The sequence below is a fragment of the Camelus ferus genome, chromosome 12, assembly GCF_009834535.1.
Source record: "Camelus ferus isolate YT-003-E chromosome 12, BCGSAC_Cfer_1.0, whole genome shotgun sequence".
Taxonomy (NCBI): Eukaryota; Metazoa; Chordata; class Mammalia; order Artiodactyla; family Camelidae; genus Camelus; species Camelus ferus.
The window spans coordinates 9,865,319-9,890,797 of record NC_045707.1 but is presented as its reverse complement, the minus strand read 5'-3'; the positions used below and the strand labels follow the sequence as shown (position 1 = coordinate 9,890,797).

The 25,479-nt window shown below is 58.1% G+C and overlaps 1 protein-coding gene across 1 annotated transcript in view; it reads left to right on the top strand.

The window, feature by feature from the left end:
• CELSR1 (cadherin EGF LAG seven-pass G-type receptor 1) overlaps window positions 1-25,479 on the top strand; it is a 135,207-nt gene that overhangs the window by 83,584 nt on the left and 26,144 nt on the right. Inside the window, 15 exon segments of the mRNA XM_032492465.1 lie at window positions 3,785-3,942; window positions 5,002-5,165; window positions 5,632-5,757; window positions 8,016-8,182; window positions 13,275-13,460; window positions 14,464-14,577; window positions 15,452-15,626; window positions 16,200-16,341; window positions 18,456-18,576; window positions 20,190-20,373; window positions 20,740-20,841; window positions 21,501-21,595; window positions 22,063-22,272; window positions 22,938-23,121; window positions 24,815-24,958. Coding sequence (XP_032348356.1) covers window positions 3,785-3,942; window positions 5,002-5,165; window positions 5,632-5,757; window positions 8,016-8,182; window positions 13,275-13,460; window positions 14,464-14,577; window positions 15,452-15,626; window positions 16,200-16,341; window positions 18,456-18,576; window positions 20,190-20,373; window positions 20,740-20,841; window positions 21,501-21,595; window positions 22,063-22,272; window positions 22,938-23,121; window positions 24,815-24,958 — 2,272 coding nt within the window.

The following is a 25,479-nucleotide window of genomic DNA, read 5'->3' as shown; positions in this document are numbered from 1 at the left end:
AAAGGCACCTGCCTGGCGTCTCTGGTCCCCTCCCCGCCTGAGTTGGGCTGCCTGTGTCCCTGCCTTGCACACCCCAACCCTGACGGAGAGCGTACTTGTGACAGTCTTGACCAGAAGCCTCCAGAATGCATTTTATCCCCATTTCACAGATAAAAAGGGGGAAGGAGCTTCTCAAATTATCCAGGTAGAGAGTGGCCAGGGGGCATTAGGAGTGGTGGATGCCTGTCTAGTTTTTTTTTCTTATTGAGGTGAAATTCACATAACATAAAATATAACCATTTAAAGTGAACGGTTCAGCGGCATTGAGTGCATTCCCCATGTTGCACAACCTCCACCTCTCTCTAGCTCTGAAATATTTTCATCACCCTAAACGGAACCTCTTGCAGTCACTCCCAATTCCCCTGCCACCCCAGCTCCCGGAAATCACTAATCTACTTTCTGTCTATGAATTTGCCTGTTCTGGACATTTTCTGCAAATTGGGTTGTACAACATGTGACCTTTTGTGACAGCGTCTTTCCCTGAGTGTGATGTTTTGGTGGTTCATCCACATTGTAGTGTGTGTGTCAGTGTTTCGTTCCTTTTTGTGGCTGAATAATATTCCATTGAATGGATATACCACATTCTGTTTATCCATTCACCTGTTGAGGGACTCTGGGGGTATTCTGCCTTTCAGCTATTGTGAACAGTGCTGCTATGAGCATTTGTGAACAAGTTTTTGCCTGAGTCCCTGTGTGGTTCTCTTGGGTCTATACCTGGGAGCAGGTAGGGTTGTAGGTCAGGTGGTGTGTCTGCTGAACCCTCTGAGGACCCCCCATCCCTGTATCCTGAGTCACCTGCAGCATTGTTTCCTGCTACCCATGGCTGCTTTCAGTGCTTCTGTGTTCTGTTGGTGACACTGACTGTACGTGGATAGTTGGCATGTGTATGGGGCAGACTGGCCAGGGTACTGCTGGTTCTGGGGTGGTGTGAGCAGGGGTGGGGGGCGTCTGGATGCTGCGGAGCTGGGATCCGGCCCTCGGATGCATGGCTTCTCCCTGATACCGCACTGTGCGTCCCTCCTGCTCGTGCTTTCAGTTCTTACTCAGGATGCTTGGTTCTGCAGGCCAAAGGGCCGTCTCTTTGGACCCAGTGGCTGGTGGGTCTGGGAGTAGGAACCAAGAAGCAGGTGCTGGGCGATGCTTGTCTTCCTGAAAGTCACGCTCGCTGCTTTAATTAGCTAACGCCAGACTGAACTCTGTCTCCCCAGGGGGCCGGCTCACGGCAGCAAGTGCTGCTCTAAGCACGGACGCTGACTCTTCCGTCTCTCGCCTCCAGTTTTCTTTCTCCCGCTGCTGCTGCTTGAATCCCGTGGCGCTGGGCCGCGGGTGATGAGCAGCTATTTACAACAATTGCAGTTTTGTAAACAGCAGCTCCATCTCATTAGAGCTTCCCAAACATAAGTGCTGTTTTCGTCCTCCCTCTGGAAGTCTCACACCCATCCCCAAAAATGTAAATTATAACTTGTAAAGATAACACGGGGCTCGCACAGCTAGGGGACGGTTCTTTCCCCAGGATCGCACCTAATAGTTAAGCATCTCGTAATAGGCACTTGTACGTGTTCTGTAACACGGGCTGCTATTACAGAGCGAGAAAACAGATTATTTTTTATACTTATCTAACTGTCGCTTAACTGAAGGTGAAGTCTTTAAGGATATAGCTTAGCCAACCTTGTGATCTCATCAACTGACGTAAAAGAAAATGAAAAGGATTTTCTGTGGACTACCATATCAGGTGGCATGGTAAAAGCCTTCTCCCTTGGATTTACCTAAGAAGGATTCAAGGGGAGACTCCTGTGTTTCATGTTGATGTGAGCCTCAAAGTCCCTGTAACACAGAGAACATTGATATTCTAATATTAAATTCTTATCTTGTAGCCAGAAAAACTGAGGTATAGTAATGGGCCTTGTCCAGGTCAGATGGTTGGCCAAGGGGGAGCAGAAGTCTCAGCTGGGGTTGCCACGTACAGTTGTGCAGGCTGTGCACTGCACAACTCCAATGGGGACCACCAGGGTGAATGAGACTTCTTGGAGTCACACAGCTTGGCTACCTGGCTGAGTTCATGCTACCAGAAACTCTATGTCCTGCCTTTCAGCCCAGTGTCCTCAGTTGAATGGATAAATCATTGCTCTTATTAAAAATGGAAGATTTGGAATAAATTCTGTAGTTGTTATTTTCCTACTAAAAGACATCAAGGATGATTTAATTAAATTCTCAATGTTTTTACAACTACCTATTTCCAATATTATAGAGAAGCATAAAATTGCATCAAGTTATAAACTCAAACTGACCCCAGAGCTATGAAGTGGAGGCACTGAGCCCTTGTTTTTAGGGGTGATGGGAGGGCCCTTCTGGGACTTGGAGAAAATGTTCTCTTGGAGGAAGAAGGTGCCACTGTGTGTCACGTGCTGATGGTGAGGCTTGGTGACACTTTGCGCTTGTCATCTGGGCTAACCCACAAGCCTGTCACAGAATGCGGGTCTTGTCATCCAGGCTGTACAGGTGGGGAAGGAAGTTTGGTGGCCTGGCCCAGCCCGAGCCTGCCCACCACGTTTCCGGAATGTTGCAGCGGTCCCACGTGACATGGCTGCATGAGCAGTCTCCTTGTCTCCTGCTGGAAGGAGCCCGAGGGCTGTCAGGGGGAACGTGCTCGGCGTCCCCCAGGGCAGCCCAGAGACCCGTGAGAGACGCCCAGAGATGGGCGGGGCTGCCCCGCTGGGAGGGTCGTCACTGGACGCCAAGCACAGCCTCCTGGAGAAGGGACCCTGCTTCTTTCAGAAGTGAGCAGGGTGTGCCCTGTCACTGATTCCACAGGAGTTCTTACAACCAGCCCTGGGCAGGGAGACAGAGTATTTGAGAACCGCGGGGACGGCCGCAGAGGGGATGAGGGGAGGAGGGTGGGGCTGGGGACACAAGTGGTGGTCGACTCCGGACCAGCAGAAGGTACTGTCAGGTCATTCCAGGGCGAGGAAAGGCATGAGCCCAGGCGTGACGTGAGTGCCTGCGGTCCCCAGCCTCCTGGCCGGGACAGGGAGCCTCATGCTATATGGGGGCCGGGGGGCACCTGCATCCAGGAGCACCCAGAGGGGTGAGCAGGGACCTGGACAGGAGGGGTGTGGACGCGGGTCCGGCCGTCGCTTGGACTCTTAGGCAGACTCTGACATTCAAGAGGGTCCCAGGGCTTTGGTGTTGGCTGCTGTTAACAAATACCACAAACGGGGGGGCTTGCGACAACAGAAATGTATTCCCCCCAGTTCTGGAGGCCGGAAGTCTGAAACCGAGGAGCCTGCAGGGCCTCGCTGCCCGTGGGCTCTAGGGAAGGGTCCTCCTCATCTCCTCCAGATGCTGGGGGCGCCGGGTCCTGGGTGCCCCCTGGCTGGTGCCTGTGCCCGCATCACTGCAGGGCATCCTCTCCGCCTCCGCTGTCACACGACACCCTGTGTGTCTCTGTCTCTGTGTCTTACAAGGACAGCGGTCACGCTGGATAAGGGTTCACCCTGCTACGTGGTATGACCTCACCCTAACCAGTTACACCTGCAAAACCCTATTTCCAAATAAGGTCACGTTCTGGTCTGGGAAGAAACATAAATTTGGAGGCTTCACTGTTGACCCAGTACAGCTGGTTCAGGGACTAACTGACCACGAGGCCGGGGGCTCCTCCCCTCACGTGTCCTCCCCCCCGGCGGGGCGCGGGCGTGTGCCGGGGCTGGAGAACCCGCTGACGCCTCTGGTGCGTTCTCTCCCACAGCCCCACATCGGCCGCCTGGGCCTGCCCCACGGGCCGTCCGGGGAGAAGGTGGCGGTGGTGACCGTGGACGACTGTGACACGGCCGTGGCCGTGCGCTTTGGCAGCTTTGTCGGCAACTACAGCTGTGCAGCCCAGGGCACTCAGAGCGGCTCCAAGAAGTGAGTGTCCCAGGAAGGGGGGCCCTCGTGTCCACCCGCCACAGCCACTGCTCCGAAAGGGGTTCCACTGGGCGGGTCCCCGACACGGCACTCTGGGCCCAGCGCCCAGGCGGCCCTGATCTGCCTGGAGTCAGATTCTGTCCCCTTTCCTCCAACACGTTAGAACTTTCTAGAATAAGTCCCCTTTGACACAACTGCCAAAGTGTAGCCAGGCCAGCCCCAGGGATGTGATGGCCAGCTTGCTGGCCCTGGAAGCCACCCATCCCCAGGCCTGTCTCCATGCATCCCTGACTTGGTCCTCGTAAGTACTGGTCCCCATGACTCAGCATTGAGTCAGCGACCTCCCTCCATTATCACAGTGGCCGTGTCACCCTCTGGCCCAGAGGTCCCCTGGGGCCCATCCTAACTCAGGGCAGAGAGGTGCTGACATGGACCTCGGTGGCCGTTGCCGTGTTTCTATTTTTGTAACACCAGCTTCAAACCTCAGAGCGAAGGTTCTTGTTCGAGTCATTCCTGATTGTGTTTTGGTGGGATATTTAACAAGCTTTTGGGAGACCGCAGTCCGATGAGCCTGGTCTACCCTGAGCACTGGGTGTGAAATAGGCCTGTTTGGTCAGATCCCCCAGCTGAGATGGAGGTGGGGCCACGCCCGTACTACTGATAAGACCGCTGTGCCTGGAGCTGCTCGGCCCCTGCCCGAAGCCACGTGGCTGCTCCTACAGAGCCAGGGTCCTGGTTTGCTGTGACCTCCCTTCCAGGTCATTGGAGGCCAGGGGAATGTGGCGCTGTACGTCCTGTTCCCGTGTGGACTGGCGGCAGGACTCAGGGGCAGCCACCCAGGACATCCAGTTTGCCAGGCTCTGGCGCAAGTTGGGGGAAACCAGGGCACAGGGGTGGCACCAGAAGTAGGATCTGCTGGGTGTGTTCGGACCTGCCGGCCACCTGCCTGCCTGGCCTCCACCCGCTCAGACGGCGAGCGTGCCCAGTGGCAGAGGCCCTCGTGAGGTCAGGCTGCCCCTCCCCACCCGGCCGTCACAGAGGGTGGTGCTGCCTCCACAGGTCCCTGGATCTGACGGGCCCTCTGCTCCTGGGGGGCGTCCCCAACCTGCCCGAGGACTTCCCCGTGCACAACCGGCAGTTTGTGGGCTGCATGCGGAACCTGTCCATCGACGGCAGGAAGGTGGACATGGCCAGCTTCATTGCCAACAACGGCACCAGGGCAGGTAAGGCAGGGCCACCCGCCAGGGGTGCGGGGGGGCTGTGGGGGGCTGCGGTGGCCGCGCGGGAGGGCCGCCTCCACGTCCTGGGAAGTGACTTCCTGGGACCAAGCCCATGTGCGCCCAGCTGCTCTTGAGTCTGGGGTCCTGCTGGGTGGCGGCGAAGCTGTGGGCGGGCCCGGCTGGACCTGGTCACTCGGTCCCAGGGCCTTGAGCAGGTCACCAGATGGCCCGGGCAGCTGGTGGATGGCCCGGAGCCCCAGAGTCTCTGGACGTGGGCAGCACGCCTCGTGCAAGTTCAGGTCTCATGTTCTGATGCTCCGGGGATCCCGGGCCTGCCTGCCTGCCCTCCCACTGTGTCCACTGGGCACGTTTCCCACAGCGTGGGTGCTAGGACACAGTGACAGTGCCCCCGCGCCCCCACCTGCCCCTGTTCTCCGCACCGGGACCATGCCACGCACTCTGTTTCCAGGCTGCACTGCCCAGAGGAACTTCTGCGAGGGGAGCTGGTGTCAGAACGGGGGCACCTGTGTCAGCGGCTGGAACACGTACGTCTGTGAGTGCCCGCTCCGCTTTGGCGGGAAGAACTGTGAGCAAGGTGAGGCTGGCGTCGGGGCGGGGGCCACTTGGGTGGGGCTTCACCGCCAGGGCCCGCAGCCTCCAGGGGCATGTGTGTCCCCAGGCCTGGGTCCGGTGGCGAGTGGGAGCAGGCACAGGGCCTGGACTGGGGCGAGGCTGAGAGGGTTCCTGGGGGCACCAGGGCGGGGGATGTTGGAGCGGGGGTGGGGGCTCCAGGATGGGTGTGCAGGACACAGCACCCTGTCTGAGCAGGGCCAGCATGACGTTGGGAGCCCAGGAGGGTCAGAGAAGGGAGGTGGGGCCTGGCTGGGCCTCTTGGTGGCGGCAGCCGGCTTCACAGGCATCCCGAGGCCTGAAGGGGCAGGTTCCCAGGCTCGACACCCCCATGCCCCTTCTCACCGCCCCGGGGTGGGGGGGGGTCCTCCAGCTGGCTGCTTCCCTCCTGGACCGTGTTGTGGGCATCAAAGGCAGGGCCTCTCCCCAGCCCCACCCTTGCAGTTATAGACTCTGGCAGGTTTTAAACAGTTCGCTCCTTTTGAAGCAATGCAGTGTTAAATAAGAGTCATCATTTTAAAAATCGTTGACGCTCTTTAAGTTTAAGGTAAACCAAAAGGGGTAGATGGAAGCCAGATAAGCTTGGGCGTGCTCCCTGGGTCCGCCTTGGAAATGCCCAGAGCTCAGTAGCAAGTTGATGGCCAGGAGAAGTGCTGCCTGGAGCCGCCCTCTGGCCCCAGCCCACGGCCTCTCTGTAGAAGTCAGACGCCCCTCACCTCGGCCCCTGCGCCCCACAGGTTGGGCTGGAGGTTCCAGTGTGACTCTTTTAGGGGGATGGTGTCCACGACTTTTCTACAATTCTCAAAGGAGTCGATGAAGCAGAAATAGGTGGGAACCGGGACAGAATGTTCTGGAGGAGAGCAGCGTTGGGTCGGTGCAGGGGGAAGGGGTGGAGCCAGCAGGCGGGGCTTACCTGCGCCAGGTCCACCCTGCCCAGGGCTGTTACTGCTGGGGCCGAGGCACGTGACGTGGAATTGTGTTACAGCCACAATCCTTGTCAGGGTGGACTTACCGGGCAGGGCCTGATTATTTGTGTACAAAGCACCGTGCACTTTCAAGGCCTGAAGATCTGTTTTCCGGGCAGCAGGTGGGCGGGCTCGTCCGGGCCCTGTGGACTGGTCAGGCCCAGCCCCGGCTGACCACCATGTGCAGGAAGCTCGGGTCACAGGGAGGGGCGGCATGCCTGGGTGGACACAGTGCCAGCGGGGCTGCCCATGCCCCCGGGTTCCTGTTATGGAGGCCCCAAGTCCGGCTTCGACAGTGCCAGGAAAAACAGGTCTGGGTTCCTAAGAGCAGGAAACAGATGCCTGGTGCTCATGAGGCTGTCGCCTCCGAAGGCGGCCCCACCTGGCGTGCCCTGTGTTGCTGGTCTGGCCTTTCACACCTCGTCTTGATGACCGTGCAGTCCCACCTGGAGCGATAAGGGTGAGGTCCTGGGGTGGCCCACTGCCTGCTATGCGCAGGCGTCTGGAGGCAAAATGAGGAAGCTGGTTTGACTCGGCGTCAGGCCTGCCTACGGGTCTGTCTGGCACCCGGACCTTTTCCAAGTGTGACAGACTGGCTGAAGCTGCAGATCCCCCCATTGCCACTTCCCTGGTTCCCCCAAACCATCTGGGAGCCTCCAGCAGCCTTCCCATCTCTGTGCCATCACCAGGAGCAGAGAAACAGTGGCCCATGAGCCTGGGGGTTGCAAATTCACCCCAGATAGCAGCTGAGGTCGGTCAGGCTGCAGGGTTGAGGTGCGTGTGCAGAAAACCCCGTGTGCAGGGTGCACTGCCACCTCACCCTGTCCCACTGGGGGATGGCACTCAGAACAGCCCCTGCCAGGCCCCAGGGCCCTCAACCCGGCAGGTGTGGGCTGTGACAGATAGGCTTGGCTCACAGGGCCCCCCAGCACCCCAGTCTCCTGAGCTGTCCCACTCTGCCTGCCACCCAGCCTAAGAGCTCCTGACCGTACACTGGCTGTGGTTGAGACCCCCTAGGCCTCAGCCTCACTCCCCAGGAGGGTGGCCAGTGTCCTGGGGAATGTGGGCTTCTGCAGAGCTGTGGCTCCTGGATTCAGAAAGCTAGTGCCCACCAGCCTGAGACCCGCCTTTGCATTCAGATGAAAAAGGCCCGGGGTTCCTTCCGTCCCCTTCCCGGGAGCCTGTCCCCATCCCCTGCAGCGGAGGAGGACTCTCAGGGGCCTGTGTGACTCAGCAGCCTCGGCGTCTGTGCCCACAGTCATGCCCCACCCCCAGCGCTTCAGCGGGGAGAGCGTCGTGTCCTGGAGTGACCTGGACGTCACCGTCTCCGTGCCCTGGTACCTGGGGCTCATGTTCCGGACCAGGAAGGAGGATGGCGTGCTGCTGGAGGCCACAGCGGGCGTGTCCTCCAGGCTCCATCTCCAGGTGAGCGAGATCCACGTCCCACCCCGGGCACCTGCGCGGCAGGCGTGCACCTGAGTGAAGCAAGCAGAGTGCCACACGGGAGCCTGGCCCCCCCGAGCCTCTCACTTCTCTCTCCTTTACGCCCGGAGATGGAGTAAGTTCGGGGCTGGGCGGGCTGGGGGCCCCGCTCCTCCGCAGCGAACCTCAGCCCTGCTGTGCTGCTGGGCGGCAGCCCCGGCCTCCGGGCGGTGGGGTGGTGAGCACCTCCAGGTGGGAACAGCAGGCCTCGCCGACCGGTGGAGATTCCTGCTCCTGTGCCCGTATTGCCCAGCGGTCATGCTCAGCCACAAGTTTCCTAAAAATCTTCCTAAAATCGCATCACCGTGCGTGTGTTCTCGTCTCTGGTCTCTGCGGTTCCGTGTGTTGAAGACGCTGCATGGGAGCGGAGTTCCTGCGGGTTGCACAGGCTTATTCTGATGCTCTCTGTCTGGGTTTCTCTTCCGTCCCAGCCGGTCCCCCCTTGCCCGTTCCCAGCTTGCAGGCATTTCATTTGAGGAAGTAAGTGTGCTACTTTGATTTGTGACCCACGCCAGGTCCTCCATTGGGCTGCCCCCCGCCTCCCGCTGTCCTCGCTGGAGGCGGATGGAGGAATTCCTGCCCTCGCTGTCAGCCTGGGGTCCTGAGATGCTGGAGGGTCCAGGAGGTGCGGTTTCACAAACACAGGCGGGGAACTCCCAGGCGTGGGTGCAGGCTTGCCCGGCCAGGCCCTGGGCCGAGAGCTGGTCCTCTGTCCTCACGTCTCCAGGCAGTGACCACAGACGGGACGTTCCTGTGTGACGCTGCCCACTCTGATCCGGGAAGCCACACTAGAGGGTTCTCCCTCCTGGGAAGTCCACTGATGACTCTTCTCAAACGGGCTTGTCCCCCAACCCGCCCCTGGACACAGCAGTGGCCTGTGGGAGTCGTGCCCAAGCAGGACGCCATCTTGGTTTGCAGGATTCCATCCCCGGGCTGTTTTTCCTATCTTTCCTTCAGGCTTTCCTGCAAGTGTGTGTGTGTGTGTGTGTGTGTGTGTGTGTGTGTGTGTACACATCTCCATGAGCGTGTGGACTCGGCGGACCTGTGCGCACACCGTCTCGGGGAGCAGGGCAGGCTTCCTTCACAGGCCGTTTGTCGTCTTCAGCCAGCGCGGCCCCTGGCCCCTCCCTGCACCCTTCACCCCCGGGACGTTCTGCCCCTCTGCCCGCCTCCTCTTTTGCCTCCGGGCCAGGCTGCACTGGAACCTGCTGCTGTCATCCCAGGACCACCTGCTTCAGGTGGACGGGCTCCCACCATCGGGAAGTTCCTCCCAGAGCTAGCTCTGGTCCCCTCTGCTGTAGCCCTGTGTCCGCACCGAGCTGTGTGCCATCTCTTCTCTCCCCGGGGCCCTGGGACTGACCTGGTGCTCTGGCCAGTGCGGAGTGGACTGCATTCCCAGACAGGGAGGCTGCACTGGGCCAGACGGTCGGGGGTGCGATCCCTTGTGAAGCCAGAAACTCCGAGCTCCAGGTCCCCGGCTCATTGTCGCCCAGGTCCTGCCGTGTCCACAGGACCCTCTCCCGTCGTCCCTGTGGGCTGTGCATCTGGAAGTGCTTCCATGTGACAGGACCAGACAGGGAGGGGACAGAACACTGCCCACGCCCCTGTGAGCGCACTGTCGGGGGTCAGTGGGGCAGGACTCCGAGGGCTCCCGGCAAGCAGGTTGGGAGGCTGCAGACTCACAGATCAAGACAGGACCCCAGAGAGGCCTGACTGACTCTGCTCCGGCAGGGACTGGGGGCTCAGAGCCTGGGGGTGTCTCCTTCTCTGCGCCCACCTGTCCCCCACCTCCCATCCGTCTCCCCACCTCCCACCCGTCCCCCCACCTCGCTCCTGTCCCCCCACCTCCCATCCATCTCCCCACCTCCCACCCGTCCCCCCACCTCGCTCCTGTCCCCCCATCTCCCACGTGTCCCTCACCTCCACCTGTCCCCTCCCCCGAGTCACCGTTGAGGATTGTTTCCAGCACAGGCTCGCTCAGGTCGCACTGAAGGCGGTTTGTGCGTCCGGGATAATTACAGCTGTCATTGTCTTTCCCTTATTAACCAGCAATTTTACGAGTTTACCAGGCGGCCCTGGAGCCGGCTCTGGCCGGCGCTTGGCAAGCGCAGCTCTGCCCGGGGTGGTGTTTTCCTCTGTGGTGTTTCACCATTGGGGCAAATTAAATTGGCTGATTGAGGTGATGAATTGGAATGTGGCAGTTGTCATTTGGCAGTGGGGTCTCCGTAGGAAAAAGTACGCTGTCTGCAGGAACAGCCCCGAAAGCCACAAACTCCCGTATTGTTTGAGTAATTGCGTTATGGGTAGCTAAGCCAAAAATGAAGGTTTTTTGCCAGGGACTGTGGCCAGCCCCTCCCTGTGGAAGGCTGGGTGGCAGGAGTGGTGACCTTGGGAGGATCCTCCAGACCTCAGTGGCCACCCAGAAGGCCGCCCCAGGGCAGTTCCCACAGGCTGGCCAGCCAGGGTTACAGGAGTGTTCCGGGTTATTCCCACACGACGCGTGTGGAATGCAGGCCTCCCACGGGCCCGCGAGCTCTGGGGCAGCAGTCGAGGTGTTCCTGGCCTCCACGCCAGGCCAGACAAGCCACAGGCTCATCCTCCAGCCCAAGCAATTTGGGTAATTGCTCTCAGGCGCCCTAAGTCCACCTGCATTGTCAAGTGGGATAAGCTGGCTGCTGTTAAATCCGGTGACAGATCGCAGGTGGCAGGTACTGCTACCGTCCTGGGATCGTTCCGCAGGCACTGCTTTTGTTTGGAGACATCCGTCACTTCATTGTTGATCTGCTGGCTGTGGGGTTTTGTTAGCAAGGACAGTGAAAGAGAATGGAACGGCGAGGAAAGGTAATGAGTTGACTTAGACTTCTGGGGAACGAAAGGAAACAATGTAAAAAGGTGAAAAATTACCTTCTTCAACTATCAATTCAGACTGAAAATCAAAGTACATTATTAGTTGCATTATCTGTATAATCAGTTAATTATATTTTCTGTTTTCCATCATGATTTCTTCTTCGACCCATCAGGTATTTATAAGTATATTTTTCAACTAGCAAACAGGTGGCATTTTCTGGTAAATCATTTTGTTATTGTTTCTAGCATAATTGTAGGTCAGAGAACGGTACCCTGTATGATTTCAGACCTGTGAGATATGTTGAGACTTGCTTTACAGCCCAGCATTTAGTCTTATGTGAATGTCCCACCTGTACTTGGAAAGAATGTGTGCCCTGCAGTTGTGTCCTTTGGTGTTCTATATATGTCAAGTAGGTGATGTTTGTTTGTGTGGCATTCAAATCTTCTGGATCATTGATCTTTTTTTTTTTTGTCTGTTTGCTCAGTTACTGAGAGAAGTGAGTTAAAAATCTCCAGTCTTGATTGTAGCTTTATCTCTTCCTTTACATCTGTCAATTTTTGCTTTGTAGATTTTGAGGCTATGTTATTAGGCGCATACAAATTTAAAGTTGTTTTATCTTTCTGGAATATTGACTCTCTTATCATGACAAAAACCCTCTTTATCTTTAGTACTTATTTTTGCCTCAAAGTCTAGTTTGTCTCATATTAATATAGCTACACTAGCTTTTTGTTGGTGTTTATCTTTTTCTATCTTTTTTCTTTCAATATTTCTGTTTTGTTATATTTCAGGTGCCTCTCTTTTAAGCAGTACACTAATAGTTTTTTTTAAATCTGCTCTGTCTTTTCATTGAAATTATCTTTTTTCTTCTTTAAACATTTTTAAAATTTTTATTTTTTTATTTATTTAGTGAGGGAAGGTAATCAGGTTGATTGATTGATTTTAAATGGCAGTACTGGGAATTGAACCCTGGACCTCGTGCATGCTAGGCACACACTCTACCACTGAGCTATACCCTCCCCCCTGAAGTTATCTATTAACATGAGTATCTTAGGTTAGTTACAATGCTGTTTTTTCATATTTCTCACATGTATTTAAACATGGTAGCTTGAATCTTACCTCATGAAATGGAACATTTACATCTAGAAATACTGGTCACCCGAATCAGTTTCCTTGAAAGGTCTATGGTTCCCATGATTATTTTCAGGTCTGTGTCTGATGATTCTATGGTCTGGATTCCCATGGGTCTGTTTCAAGTATGTTTTCTTGTCTCCTCAGATACTTGGTTATTTTTGATTGAGTGCTGGACATCATGTAGAAAAACTGGAGAGAATTTGAAACTAGGATGATGGTGTCATTATCCCTCATGTCTGCTTCTGGTTGGCAGCTCCCACCCTGGGCAGGCTCTGAATTCCAGTTTCTATCCTCCCAGCTCCATGAGCCAAGAAGGCTTTGCTCATCTTTCAACCTCAGCTGTGCCTTCCAGAACCAGCTGACAATCGTATGGCAAAGCCCTAAGCACCTTTCTGCAGATTTCCATTTTCTAACTTGCAGTGACTTGAGTCACTCTGATGCCTTAGACAAGTGGGCTGCAACATTTTGTCTCATTTTTCTAAGTGTTCTCAGGAGGAGGGTTGGTCCAAACTACTCTGTCCTTCACTGGGGAAAGGGAGACGTGATCTCAGCATTGCCCTGGTTTCATTTTCTTAAAGCAAGAACATCTTAGGCCAGTTACTGTGCTGACTTTTGTTTTTTTCATACATATATTTGAACATGGTGGCCTGAATCTTGTCTCATAAAGTGTAACATTTATACCCCAAAATAAGAGCTTAATATAGTAACCTGAATCTGTGGCTGTTCCACATACTCAAGTCTAATGGGCTTTATCTGACTTGAACTCTGTCACCGTTTGACACTTCTTACGATAGAAAAAGACATGTAATTTTTTTTAATGGAGATACTGGGGACTGAACCCAGGACCTCGTACATGCTAAGCATTTGCTGTACCACTGAGCTATTACCCTCCCCCCACAGGCATGTAATTCTGAGGAGTGTTACAGTCAGCAGCCACAAATCAAACTTTGCCTAATTTTTAGGTCCGTTTTGATCCAGTGCGTCTGTTTGCATGGCTTTATTATTTTATTTGTTGTCATCACCTCAGTCACCAGTGTAGCCCCCACTGTCCTACAGATCCTGAACAACTATGTCCAGTTTGAGGTGTCCCACGGCCCCTCCGATGTGGTGTCCATGCGACTGTCCAGGTCACGTGTGACTGACGGGGCGTGGCACCACCTGTTGGTAGAACTGAAGAGCGCCAAGGAGGGCAAAGACATCAAGTACCTGGCAGTCATGACCTTGGACTATGGCATGGACCAGGTGAGCTGGCGCCTGTACCCTCTTCAGAACAGCCCCCTCCACTGGGCCTGTGGGAGAACGGAGGGGCCCCTCCGTGTGCCAGGACCTGCCAGGCCCGTGTGGATTTGGGGAAGTGCTTCCTGGGCCCCCCTGAACCTTGGGCCTCCTGTTCCTCCTTATGCTGAGGTCACCAGAGTCCGCACCTCACCCCCTTTCTGGATGTCAGCTCCCGGAGCCAGGAACTGGTCTTGGTCCATCTGTGTGTCCCACCGTCACAGTTTCTTTTAGCAAAGCTGTCTTGAGCCACAGTTGTACACTCAGGGCTCTGGGGTACAGAGGAGGATATGGGTGGGCGAGCAGTAGCACTCAGGCCCCAGAGGGGGCTGTGGGACACCGCGAGGTGCAGCCACCCCAGATGGGCAGGTGGCGCTCCGGCAGGGCGCACTCAGTGCTTGCTGAGCCATGCCGGGTTTCCCGGGTTCACCGCCAGGTAACACCAGGCGTGCTTACGGGACACCCACACGCTTGAGGGGCCACTTGTGATTCTTAAGTGCTTCTGGAGTCCAGGCTCATCTAACGTCTGGTTCTGGGAATAAGCAGCTGTCGTGTTCCACGTGCACGTCTTCCTGAGCCTGAGGATCCGGCTGAGACCCTCCCAGAGTCCTGCCACCGTGGACACGTTCTCCACTCGCTGTCACCTTTCTAGCTTCCCAAGCTTTCGCAAACAGTGGCCTGTTAGTGGCGCCCATCGCAGAGATGGGAGGGTTGCCTGCGGCACCCCCAGCTGCCCATCTGGGCTGGGCCAGGGTGCAGACATGTGTCCCCTGGCCTGGCTCCTGCACCCCGCCCGTCCCACACAGACAGCTGTGTTCTCCATAAGCAGGCTGAGCCGGGTCCTGTCTGGAGGCACAGATGTCCCCGGGCTGTGGGGAGTCTGCCTGCCAGACTGTATGTCAGCCTTTGAGCACGTTCCTCCCAGCCAGAAGTTTCCGGATGGTGGAAGTCTCCCCCTTTTCTCATGCAGGAGACGGTGCAGATAGGAAACCAGCTTCCCGGGCTGAGAATGAGGAGCATCATCGTGGGTGGCGTGTCTGAAGACAAGGTCTCCGTGCACCGTGGTTTCCGGGGCTGCATGAAGGTGCGAGTGCCTGTCGCCGCCACCCTCCCCGCCACCCCGGCCCCCAGGGCCGACCCAGGGATGGCCAGCACTGCAGTGGGTGTCATTGGGTGTCCTCTAGTTTTCAGTAAATGAATAGTTGTCTATTGCCAACCCAACTCTGACACACCCTGTTTCCACTTAGAGCCCTCCTCCCTCCCCAGGCTCCCCGTTCCCCTCCCGCACCCTCCCCGCATCACACCACGGTCGTCCACCCGCAGCTCTGCCTTCGAGTCCTGTCCGGAGTCCGTCCCTCGCCGCCTGCACCCCCCAGGCTCACGAACGGGTCCCCGGCTCGTCCCTAAGACCCGTCATTCTAGCAGCAGCCGGAGGAGCTGTTTGTAAAGTCACAGTCACGTCTTCCTGCTCCCCTCGCCCCCGGCCCCCCACTGCAGGAAATAACTCCTTAGTTCCTTTGCCTGCGCCGCCGCACTCCGGTGAGCTGGCCCCGCGTGCCTCACATGGTCGCCCCCACCCCGGGACGCCCCCCCTGCACATCCGCCCCTCCCACCTTCATCAGCCACCATGCCCTCCCACCATCCACGTCATCCTTCCTTTGTGACTCTCACCATGGACTTAGCAGAACAAGGACTCATTCCGTCTCCATTCCAGGTGGCCTGTCCCCTGCCTGGGACCCAGAGCCGATGGATGGAGAAGTGCCCTTACTCCTGCCCTCACCCCGACACCCTCTGCTCCCCTCCCCCGACAAGTCTCAGCACTTCATAAATGAGGCATCATCGCTTTTGAAATGGGAGACCCCAGAGAATTTGAGGTTCCCTTAACCCCTGGTTACCTTTCGGGGTTCCTCCAGCCCCAGGGCCCTGGGACTGACCCTGGTTGCCCTTTTCTGATGCAGGGAGTGAGGATGGGGGAGACGGCCACCAACATCGCCACGCTGAACATGAATGACGCCCTGAAGGTCAGGGTGCAGGACGGCTGTGACGTGGAGGACCCGTGCTCCTCCAGCCCCTGCCCGCAGCACAGCCGCTGCCACAACACCTGGGACGGCTACTCCTGCGTCTGCGACAGAGGTGGGCGCCCACGGCCCGTTCCCTGATGCCGCTCAGTGGAGGGCGACGGCTCTGGCGGTGGAAGCTGAGTCTCCGCACTGGCTTCCCCATCCCCGCCCTGTGGGTCCCTGGCGCCCTGAGCTTTGTTTTGCAACTGGGAGTGGCCCTCTCTTCCTGCCTCTTCACTGGGGGCACAGGGGACACTCCCGGCTGCACCTCCTGGCACACACGACGTTGGGGAGACTAAGTGAAAAGCACACGCTGAAAAATAACACTTTGCAACCGCCCCTGCACTCAGGGGATGCAGTCGTGCTCGTGCTCGGCTGGGGCCTGCTCCCCGTGTGCCCCTCCCTCCTGGGCGGGGGCGGCCTCGGAGGCTCTCAACGCCGCGTCTCAGGTCTGACCCACCCGCTGGGTGTCTGTGTTTCCTGGGACTCCAAGGGACGTGGCTGCTTTCCTTTGTGGAGCGGCGTGGGGAGCCGAGTCTCGGGGAGACTGCTGGAGGATCCTAACATAGGGGGTCTCGGTCCGGGAGGCGGGCTTGCAACGCCAGAGGCGGGGTCTGGGTGGGGTAACGCTGGCCTGTCCCTGCAGGGTACTTCGGGAGGAAGTGCGTGGATGCGTGTCACGTGAACCCCTGCAAGCACGTCGCGGCCTGCGTGCACAGCCCGGAGTCCCCGCGGGGCTACGTGTGCGAGTGCGGGTCCGGCCACTACGGGCAGTACTGCGAGAACAAGTGAGCGGACGCCCCCCACTCCAGGGTCCCCGCGGCTGCTTCCCCTGACCTGGTCTGTTGTTTAAACCCCAAATACACATGAATCTGGATCACAGGGACATGTTTTTTTCAATTGGGTGTGATGTAAGTGAGAATCCAATTGGGCGTCTCACACTAACCCAGTTTGAGCACATTTCCACCCCAGAAACGTACAACGTGACTCGTTTATCTAGCGCCCTGCTGCGCACAGAGCAGGCAGGCGCTGAGATGCAGGAAGATGCATGTAGTCACAGGACACATTGATCTTTCGAGTCGCGGGGTTGCAATCACCTGACTGCACGTGGTCCTGGTGCAGCTCATCGGGGAGCCTCGTGCTCTCCAGGCCCCAGGAGCCCAGGTGTGTAGTCATCACAGGTGGATCACGTTCTGGCAGGTGGGGCCGCTAGAGTCTTCACACATCAAGACTCCAGCCCCTTGGGTGGTGATGCAGTCATGGCTGGCGGTCCTCGGCCAGTGCCATCCTTCCTGGAGCAGGAGCCGTGTCGGTGCAGTGGGGACGAGTGTGCCGTAACCCCACCTGTGAGCGGGAGGCAGCCAGTGCCCTTGGTACTGCACAGCCCGCTGGGTGATGGCGGGATGGGAGTCAGGGAGGCTGCAGGGAGAGGGCGTTCCTGGGGAACCAATGGGGCTTAGCTGGAGAGCAGTGATGGGATGAGGCTGGTCTGATGAGCGAGCAGGCAGAGTCCCCGGGCAGAGCTGGCGTGTGCTGTCCCAGGCATGTTCTGCACTGGGGAGACACAGGCCTGGGTGGGGGCCTGCCTGCAACCCAGGAACAGAGCTTAGCTTTTGAGGGGCCGTGGGGGCCCAGCAGAAAAGTGGCGTATCAGGTCTTGGTGTCAAAGCACCCCTGGCTCACGCGTGGGGTGTGGTTTAAGCAGACGGAAGGCAGAGGCAAGGGGCGCAGCCAGGAGGCTGTGACGTCCCTGAGGCTGGTGTGGCCCGCAGTGCAGGGCTGAGGAGGCAGTGGGGAGGGGTATGATCCCGAGGGTCTGCGCTCCCTACGTGATAAATGTGGGTCAGTAAATGCCAGACTGGAGCCCCAACCCTGTCCGGGTCATTTTTATGTCCCTAGTGTATACAAGGTCAGGACTTCATAACTGCTGGTTGTAGGGGGTGGGTACAGCTCAGCAGTAGAGCGCGTGCTTAGCATGCGCGAGGTCCTGGGCTCAATCCCCAGTCCCTCTGCTAAAAAAGAAAATTGCTGGTTAGATGAATGAGTGGGTATGGGGGTGGGCGGAGGGAACATTGTTAGCCAGGATTCTAAACACAGGGTAGCACTCATTTTGAGGAGCCTGAAGGACACGTGGGGGGAAGGGGACTTCCTACAGGCAGGCAGGTCAGCAGGTGACCCTCAGGTGAGCGGTCCAGCTGGGAGCCAGGCTGGGGTGACGGCCGCAGGCAGCAGCCAGCGCGTCGGAGGGGCCTGGCACCGTCACCGGGGACGCTGCCCATCTCAGGGTCTGCTGGGCTTTCTCGAGGGCAGGACTGGGCCGGAGTGCGGTTCTGAGCCCACTGGGTCCACCTGGGGGTGCACGGAGCTGCTCTGCCTCCCTGGAAAGGCTGCTCTGAGCATCCGTGGGGATGTGGTCAGCATCTGCCCCGGGGATCTGGGGACCACTGATGCTGCAAATCCCACTGGGTGTCTTGTGCTGGCGGATGCCTGGGTCCTGGAAGGAGGTTGTCAGGGCAGCTGGGTTCATTCTGCTCTGGGAGAGCTGGATTATGAAGAGCCAGCCTAGGGGCTGGCTAGCTGTCACTGAGCGCCCCACTCCCTGTGAGCTGGGCGTTTTGGAAGCTGAGTTGGGGGTACTCACCTCTGTCTTCCAGGTAAAAGAAAAAATATGAAAAGACAAACTATTTTAAGGAACAGTATCCTTAAACTTAGGAACAGGAATGGTAGAACATTCCAGAAGGGCGGCCCGAAAGTCTGGGCATACAATGCGAAACTCTAAGTCCTGTGGGGGGGGGGCACCGAGGGGGAAACAGATCACTCAAGAGGGAGGAAGGTGCCCAGAAGTAGACCAGCCAAGGCCCAGGCCTCCAGGGTTCCTCTCCTTCCCAAATTTTCCCAACAGGATCGACCTTCCATGCCCCAAAGGCTGGTGGGGGAACCCCGTGTGTGGACCCTGCCACTGTGCGGTCAACAAAGGCTTCGACCCCGACTGCAACAAGACCAGCGGACAGTGTCAGTGCAAGGTGAGGCCAGGCTGCGGGTGGGCGCACACGCACCTGCACACACGTCTCCCTGGACACCTGCACACACACACTCATCTGCTAACAGGGCCCAGTGTCTTCACTGCCCCCCGCGCAGTGTGCGTGCCCCAGGCCCGGTTTTCACCTGTGCGCTGGCTCCAACCGTGGGAACTCAAGTCCCCAGCCCCACACATGGTCCCCAGAAAGCAAGCAGTTTCTGTGAGTCTGGCATCATCTCTGTCAGCTGTGGTTCTGCCGGTGGGCCGTTTTCTCTCATCAGACCAGCACTCAGCGAGGACCAGAATGCAAAGTATGAGGAGCTCAGCCCACACCCCCACCTCAGGTGCCTGACACTCCCGGGTGGGGTGGGGGCCACCTCCTCGTGGTCTTGGAACGAGCTGCAGTGTTCTCAGTCCAGATCACACGGAACCCTGGCCCCCTCGGCCTCCCGGGAAACACCCCATGCCTTCAGGATGTGTCGCACATGAGCTGTGGGCAACTTGAAGCCCAGAGGGAAGTTCTGTCTGTAACCACTCAGAGGGACACACTGTCATGTGGCCGGGTGTGCTGACCCAGGAAGGGCAGCTCTGACGCCCCCAGCACTCTGTCTAACGTCTGTCATGTCCCACGTGTGCCTCTGTGTGTGGCTTTTCTCCTGAAAAATCACAAGGGCCCTTGTGGACCCCACAAGCCACGTGGCCCAAGGCGGTGGCCGTGGCATACGTGGGCAGGAGGAAAGTGGGGAGGGCGCTAGGGGAAACACGCTTAGAGTTTTTTTCCATAAAAAATTACAGAAAGTAGCCCAGGGAACTACACTCAATGGCTTGTAGTGGCCTGTTATGAAAAAGAATACGTATATATACGTGTAACTGAACCATGAGACTGTACACCAGAAGCTAATACAAGTGTAAATCAAAAAATAAAAATTAAACTTTTTTTAAAGAAAAAATACATAGAAAATGCAGAAAAGGCAGTAAACATGACCCCTGTGACCCCTCCCAGAGTGACCATACATATTTAGTGGCTCCTCCAGGCACTGAAAGACACACAATTGGACCTCCTGTGGGATTGTCCCATGTCTCTGCTGGACACAGAAGCCCGTGTCACTGCGTCACTGGCCACGAGTCTGCCGAAGTCACAGCCTGCCCCCGCTTTCGGGAGGAGACCCTTGGACCTCGGGAGGCCAAGTGACCTGGCAAGGGCAATGTGGCCAGTGAACAGCCAAACTGGGACTAAATCCATGACTTTGCAAAACTGAAGCCCATGCCCTTGACCTCGCCCTGACCTGCCCAGTGACCACCTGCAGGCAGCTTCTGATTTCTCACAATTAAAAAAGGAAAAAAAAAAATCCATCAGCCCTGCCGGCACCCTTTTGCATAGGTGTCCATTTGAATCTCTGGTCCTTTTTAGGACAGAGGGGCCCACAGTGAGCGTCTGCTGGGACATGAGAGAGGGAGAGTCTCCCTGAGGACACAGCTGTCCGTCCGGAGCCTCCGGCCGGAGACCTTGGGCAGAGGGCAGCGCTGATCCCGGGCAGCCGGGCTGGGCCCTCTGGTCCCCCAGAGGCAGGGCCTCTGCCCGCGTCTGAGGTCCCGGGCCGCTTCTGGCCTTTGCAGGAGAACTACTACCGGCCCCCAGAGCAGGACGCCTGCCTGCCGTGCGACTGCTTCCCGCACGGCTCCCACAGCCGCGCCTGCGACATGGACTCTGGCCAGTGCACCTGCAAGCCCGGCGTCGTCGGCCGCCAGTGCAACCGCTGCGACAACCCTTTCGCCGAGGTCACGGTCCTTGGCTGTGAAGGTCAGCAATGCCCTGGACGCCCTGAGGCGGCAGGGCAGGGATGGGCCACTGTGTGTCTGTGTGTGTGTGTGTGTGAGTGTGTGTGTGTGTGAGTGTGTGTACCACATACCCCTGGGGTATGGAGGATCCTTGCGGCCTCATGGTCCAACAGGGTCTGCTTGACCTTCTATTACCTGGCCCTCCAGGATGCGTGGTCGGAGCCTGGGTCACCACCTCCCCGGTTTTGACACAAATGGGGGAGATGCGAGGGGTCCCGTTCTTGGTGGGGGCAGGGCCCCCTCCCAGGAGGGGTTTGTAGAGGGCTGTGGGAGGCGTTTGTGGGCACGGCCGTGCTGGGCTGAGGGCCTTCCTTCTTCTGTGCCCTAGTGATCTACAACGGATGTCCCAGGGCATTTGAGGCTGGCATTTGGTGGCCACAGACCAAGTTCGGGCAGCCAGCTGCGGTGCCGTGCCCCAAAGGGTCAGTGGGTAAGTACCACGGTGTGTGGCTGTGGGTCCATTCCAGGCAGGACGTCAGATGGAGGCGTGTGGCGTGCGGGAGAGCTGGCCGAGGCATCGCAGTCACGGGTTGTTCCGTGTTTGAAGCTGTTTCTTTAGCCAGCTGAGGGGAGTAAGAACTTTTTCCTCAGTCGTAAATGACAAAACCTGGAAAGAGCATGATGAAAACATGGAGAGCGTAGTGGCCGGGGGACCCAGGGAAGCTGCTCACCATTCACAGAGTTGGGATCTCTTTGTAAAAGGGGGACAGGAGCTGTGCCTGTGCCTCAAAGGGGCATGGGGAGGTCCTGGAGATGGTGCAAGGGATGCACGCAGCCCTCCCTCGGACCCCGGCAGGTGGGCAGTGCGTGCAGACGTGGTGGGTCCTCCGCCAGCCACTCAGTGATCTCTGCTTTCTTGGATTTGCTCAGATGTGCACTCCTAGTTGCTGGGCAGCTCAGGCCAACTGTAAGGCCTGTTGTGAACGTCAGGCAGCTGTAGACGTGGCCCCAGGCTTGAGAAAAGAGAGCTGTGTTGGCTTCGTGGCTGTGGCACCTGCTGGTCCTGGGCCAGCCGAGGGGTGAATTAACAATTCAGATTTCAGGATTTGTGTGTGTCTCTGTGTGTCTGTGTGTGTCTCTGCTCGCTAGGAAACGCGGTCCGGCACTGCAGCGGGGAGAAGGGCTGGCTACCCCCGGAGCTCTTTAACTGCACTACCGCCTCCTTTGTGGACCTCAAAGCCCTGGTAGGCTGCACCCGTGGGACGTGTGTGTGTATGCGGTTCCAGGAAGGGGTGGGCGACCAGGCAGCCAGGATCGTGCTGGTCCCAGCCCAGCATGGCCCTAGAAAATCACATCTGTTCAGGGCACCTGTGGCAGCCATCTCCTCTTTCCTTTTCAGAACCTGCTCTGCGTCTGAGCCTGTGGATGCAGGGTCCCCGTGTCCCAGCCACCTCCCTGCCCTCCGCTCTTGGCTCACTGCGTCATCCTCTCTCCCTTCTTCCACTTGGTGTCTTTTTCCAAGCACTTTTTGGCCTGACAAATGCTCCTGTCTCGTGCCACTGTCATCGGCCTGAGTTCACCTTGGGGGTTTGGGATTCTTAAATTCTCTTCTGACGAGGACATTTCCCCTGGAGAGTAGCGGGTTCTGAGTGACAAGAGGGGCCCAGGACAGCTGTGGGTTTGCAGACACCGTGCTCGCTCCCTGTTCCAGAACGAGAAGCTGAGCCGGAATGAGACGTGGATGGACAGCGACCGGTCCCTGCGGCTGGCCCAGGCGCTGCGCAACGCCACGCAGCAGCCAGACACACTCTTCGGCAGCGACGTGCGGACGGCCTACCAGCTGCTGGCCCACGTCCTGCTGCACGAGAGCGGCCAGCAGGGCTTCGAGCTGGCGGCCACGCGGGATGCCACCTTCCACGAGGTAGGAGGGAGGCGGGCAGACAGGAAGCGCCACGTGTCCCGGATGAGCTGCAAGCTCGGGTGTCCAGCTGAGGCTGGAGGACAGCCGGGAGCCCTCACTCGACTGTGAATCATGGTCATGTCCAGTGTCCTCAAGAAATGACTGCCCTTTTCAAATGTGTGCCCAGACCAGTGCAGGGACCAGCAAAACTGATTACGAGCATTAGGAGTGTTTTGGGGAAGGAACGGAACGTGCAGTTCACAGACTTGATGATGCTGGCAGTGATGGCCGCCGTCAGCTGACCGCTTCGTAGGCGCCAGTGTTCTCGGTGGTTTACGTGAATTAGTCCACTGTTCCCTGCATCCTGTGATGTAGCTCAGCTCTCGCCCCATTTTACAGTTAAGGAAACTGAGGCACAGGGAGCCAAGGGCACGCAGCTACTAAGAGGTGCCTTCTCCCCTTTGTGTCTCGGGATGCACATGGCGAGACCCCCAGAAAGCTTTCCCCGCTGACACCCGTCTCCCGCCTTTGAGATGAAACCACCCCCAGTCTCTGCCCATCTCTGTCCTGGCCCCGCCTGGTCCTGAGAGCAGAATGCCTTCTAGAGCCTGTGCCCCAGTGAGTGAGCCAGGCCTCCACGGGCTGGCCGCATGTGTGACGTGAGTGCCATCTGTCTGTCTGACCAGGACGTCATCCGCGCGGGCAGTGCGCTCCTGGCCCCGAGCACCAGGGCCGCGTGGGAGCAGATCCAGCGGAGTGAGGGGGGCACCGCGCGCCTGCTGAGGCGCTTCGAGGCCTATCTCAGCAACGTGGCCCGCAACCTGCGGAAGACCTACCTGAGGCCTTTTGTCATTGTCACCTCCAACATGAGTAAGGCTGCGGGCCAGCACGCGGGCGGTGGGGGCACTGCGCTGGCGGAACCCTGGGGCTCAGCCATCTCTTGGGAAAGGGTCAGCACTCTGGCAAGATCTTGGTGGTCTGCGGTCTTTCAGAGCTGGGTGTAGGGCTGTCCAGGGAAGTGGCTGGGGAGGGTCTGGCCGCAGGACCAGCCTGCAGGCTCACTCAGATGCACAGGCCCAGGGAGGGACAGGGACAGGCAGCTGACACCTGGGCGGAGGAGGAATGCATCTCTCCCTGGCTGGGAGCTGAGCTATTAGCAAAGCAAACACCTGTGGACCAAGTCACCCCGAGGGCCTAGGATGTGCTGCTCCAGGGGTCAGGGCTAAGCAGTTGGCTTCTTTCCTGGGGAGGAAGCCCCGAGGCTAGAACCAGCCCCACCTGCAAGGACAGAGCAGCGAAGTCCCTGGAGGGCCCTCCTACCATCGGGGCAGCTGGTTTCCTCCCGCAATTGCTTATTAAGCCCGCACATCGGGGACTCAGGCAGGACCAAAGGACTGCCTTTTCTTGGGGCGTCGCCTCTTGATTTACCCAATTGTCTATCACCGGAAGAGCCTGAGCCTTTAACCCAGAGATGTTCAGGCAGGTCTGCACCTCTCAGGCCCACCTGAGCCCAGGATCCCACCTGCCCTGCACTGGGGTGGAGGTGGGTTCGGGACCCTGTCTTTACTAGGGCAGGACAGCAGGGTGAGCGCCACGGCATTCCTGCTTCTGTCCCTGGAGAGAGCCTTGCAGAGCTGGACAAGGGTTGGACGGGACATGGGCACCTGGTGCAGCCTGCCTCCCAGCCCCTTCCAGAGCCCTCAGGCAGGTCTGGGCCAAGTCTGCCGCCCACCTCTGCCCGCACCCCCTCCAGCGTCCATCCCTGATCCTCTGGGGTTGGGACCATCCCCCTGTGCTGGGCCAAGACCTTTCTCCTTAGATCTCCCTGTGCTTAGGCTGCTGGTCATCCCTGTCCATCCTCCCGTTTCCACGGGGCCGTTGGCTCCTGCCTATGCCCTGCCTCCCACATTCCAAGGCTCCCACCAACGCTGGCCACCCAGAGTCTCAGGTGGGAGCACAGCCCGTCTCATGCAGTAACTCGAGGGCACCCTTGCCATTGGCAGAGTTGAATTGGACAGCTCAGCGGATGACTTAGGGGTCACCCTGGACCCGCGGGGATGACAGTCAGCCTTTTCGTCATCAGGCCCTCAGAGCAGTGGCCGTCAGCACTGACGGAAAGGCACAGCCTCAGACTTGGCCTGTCGGCAAACACATACAAATGCTGAGCCCCTTCTGATGTCTTAGCGCCTGCCCAGTTGTCCCCTCCAGATGGAGGCAGAGAGAATTAGGGTTTCTAAGATCTGTTGATTCTGTAACAGTCCATCTCTACAACCTGGCAGGGACACAGGAGCAGGGAGGTGACATGCCCTTGCGGTGGGGGCCGGGGGCGCCCTGCTCTCTGTCCCGCCCCCCGAGCTCCAAGGCACGTGGCCCGTGTTTCTCCAAGGCTAGGCACCCCACCTGGGGCCCAGCAGGTTTAGAGAACGCAAGAAGGTGGACGGAGGCTCCGTGTCAGAGATGATCGGGGACCGCCGTTCCCGTCGGGCGGGACGGCAAGGGTCCGGGCGGGCTCCGCGCGGGAAGGCCCGGGAGCCGCGCGTGATGGATGCACCTGTCCGCGCAGTTCTCGCTGTCGACGTCTTCAACAAGTTCAACTTCACCGGAGCCAGGGTGCCGCGGTTCGAGGACCTTCGGGGCAAGTTCCCGAAAGACCTGGAGTCCTCGGTCTTCTTCTCGCCGGACTTCTTCAAACCACCCGAGAGAAAAGGTAAAGCCGCTGAGAGGGGCGGGCGCCCGGCGGCGGAGGGCGGCGCCCGCGGGCGCGGCGGGGAGGCCGGGCCGCTCCCGGCGCGAGCCGGCCGCGCATGCGCACACCTGCCCTGCTCCCGCGCCGGCCCCGCTGGCGGCAGACCCAAAGGCGATGGGGTTCCTTACAAACACTTGGCCAGTTCGTAACGTGATGAACGAGGGAACATCTAAACCGTGTGTGAGCTAGTCTTCCCTCTGCAGTGAACACTTGCCTCTCCACGAAGGTGAAATTTTAGACTTCCCCCCGACCCCTCAGAAAACCCAAACCAGAAGCCGTCCGTGGCCAAGTCTCCAGTCCTGGGTTAAGCCTGTAACACCAAACGGCTTAAACGTTCTGAATTTTCTTAAAGTAGTTTTCACAGATACACTCCAGCTACTGGAAATGTCTCCCCCCAAACAGGGGCTTGAAGACATCAAGTTCTGTAATGGACAGTTTTAAAATTTGAAATGTTTTTGGTAAATTTGTTTTTGTCAGTCATA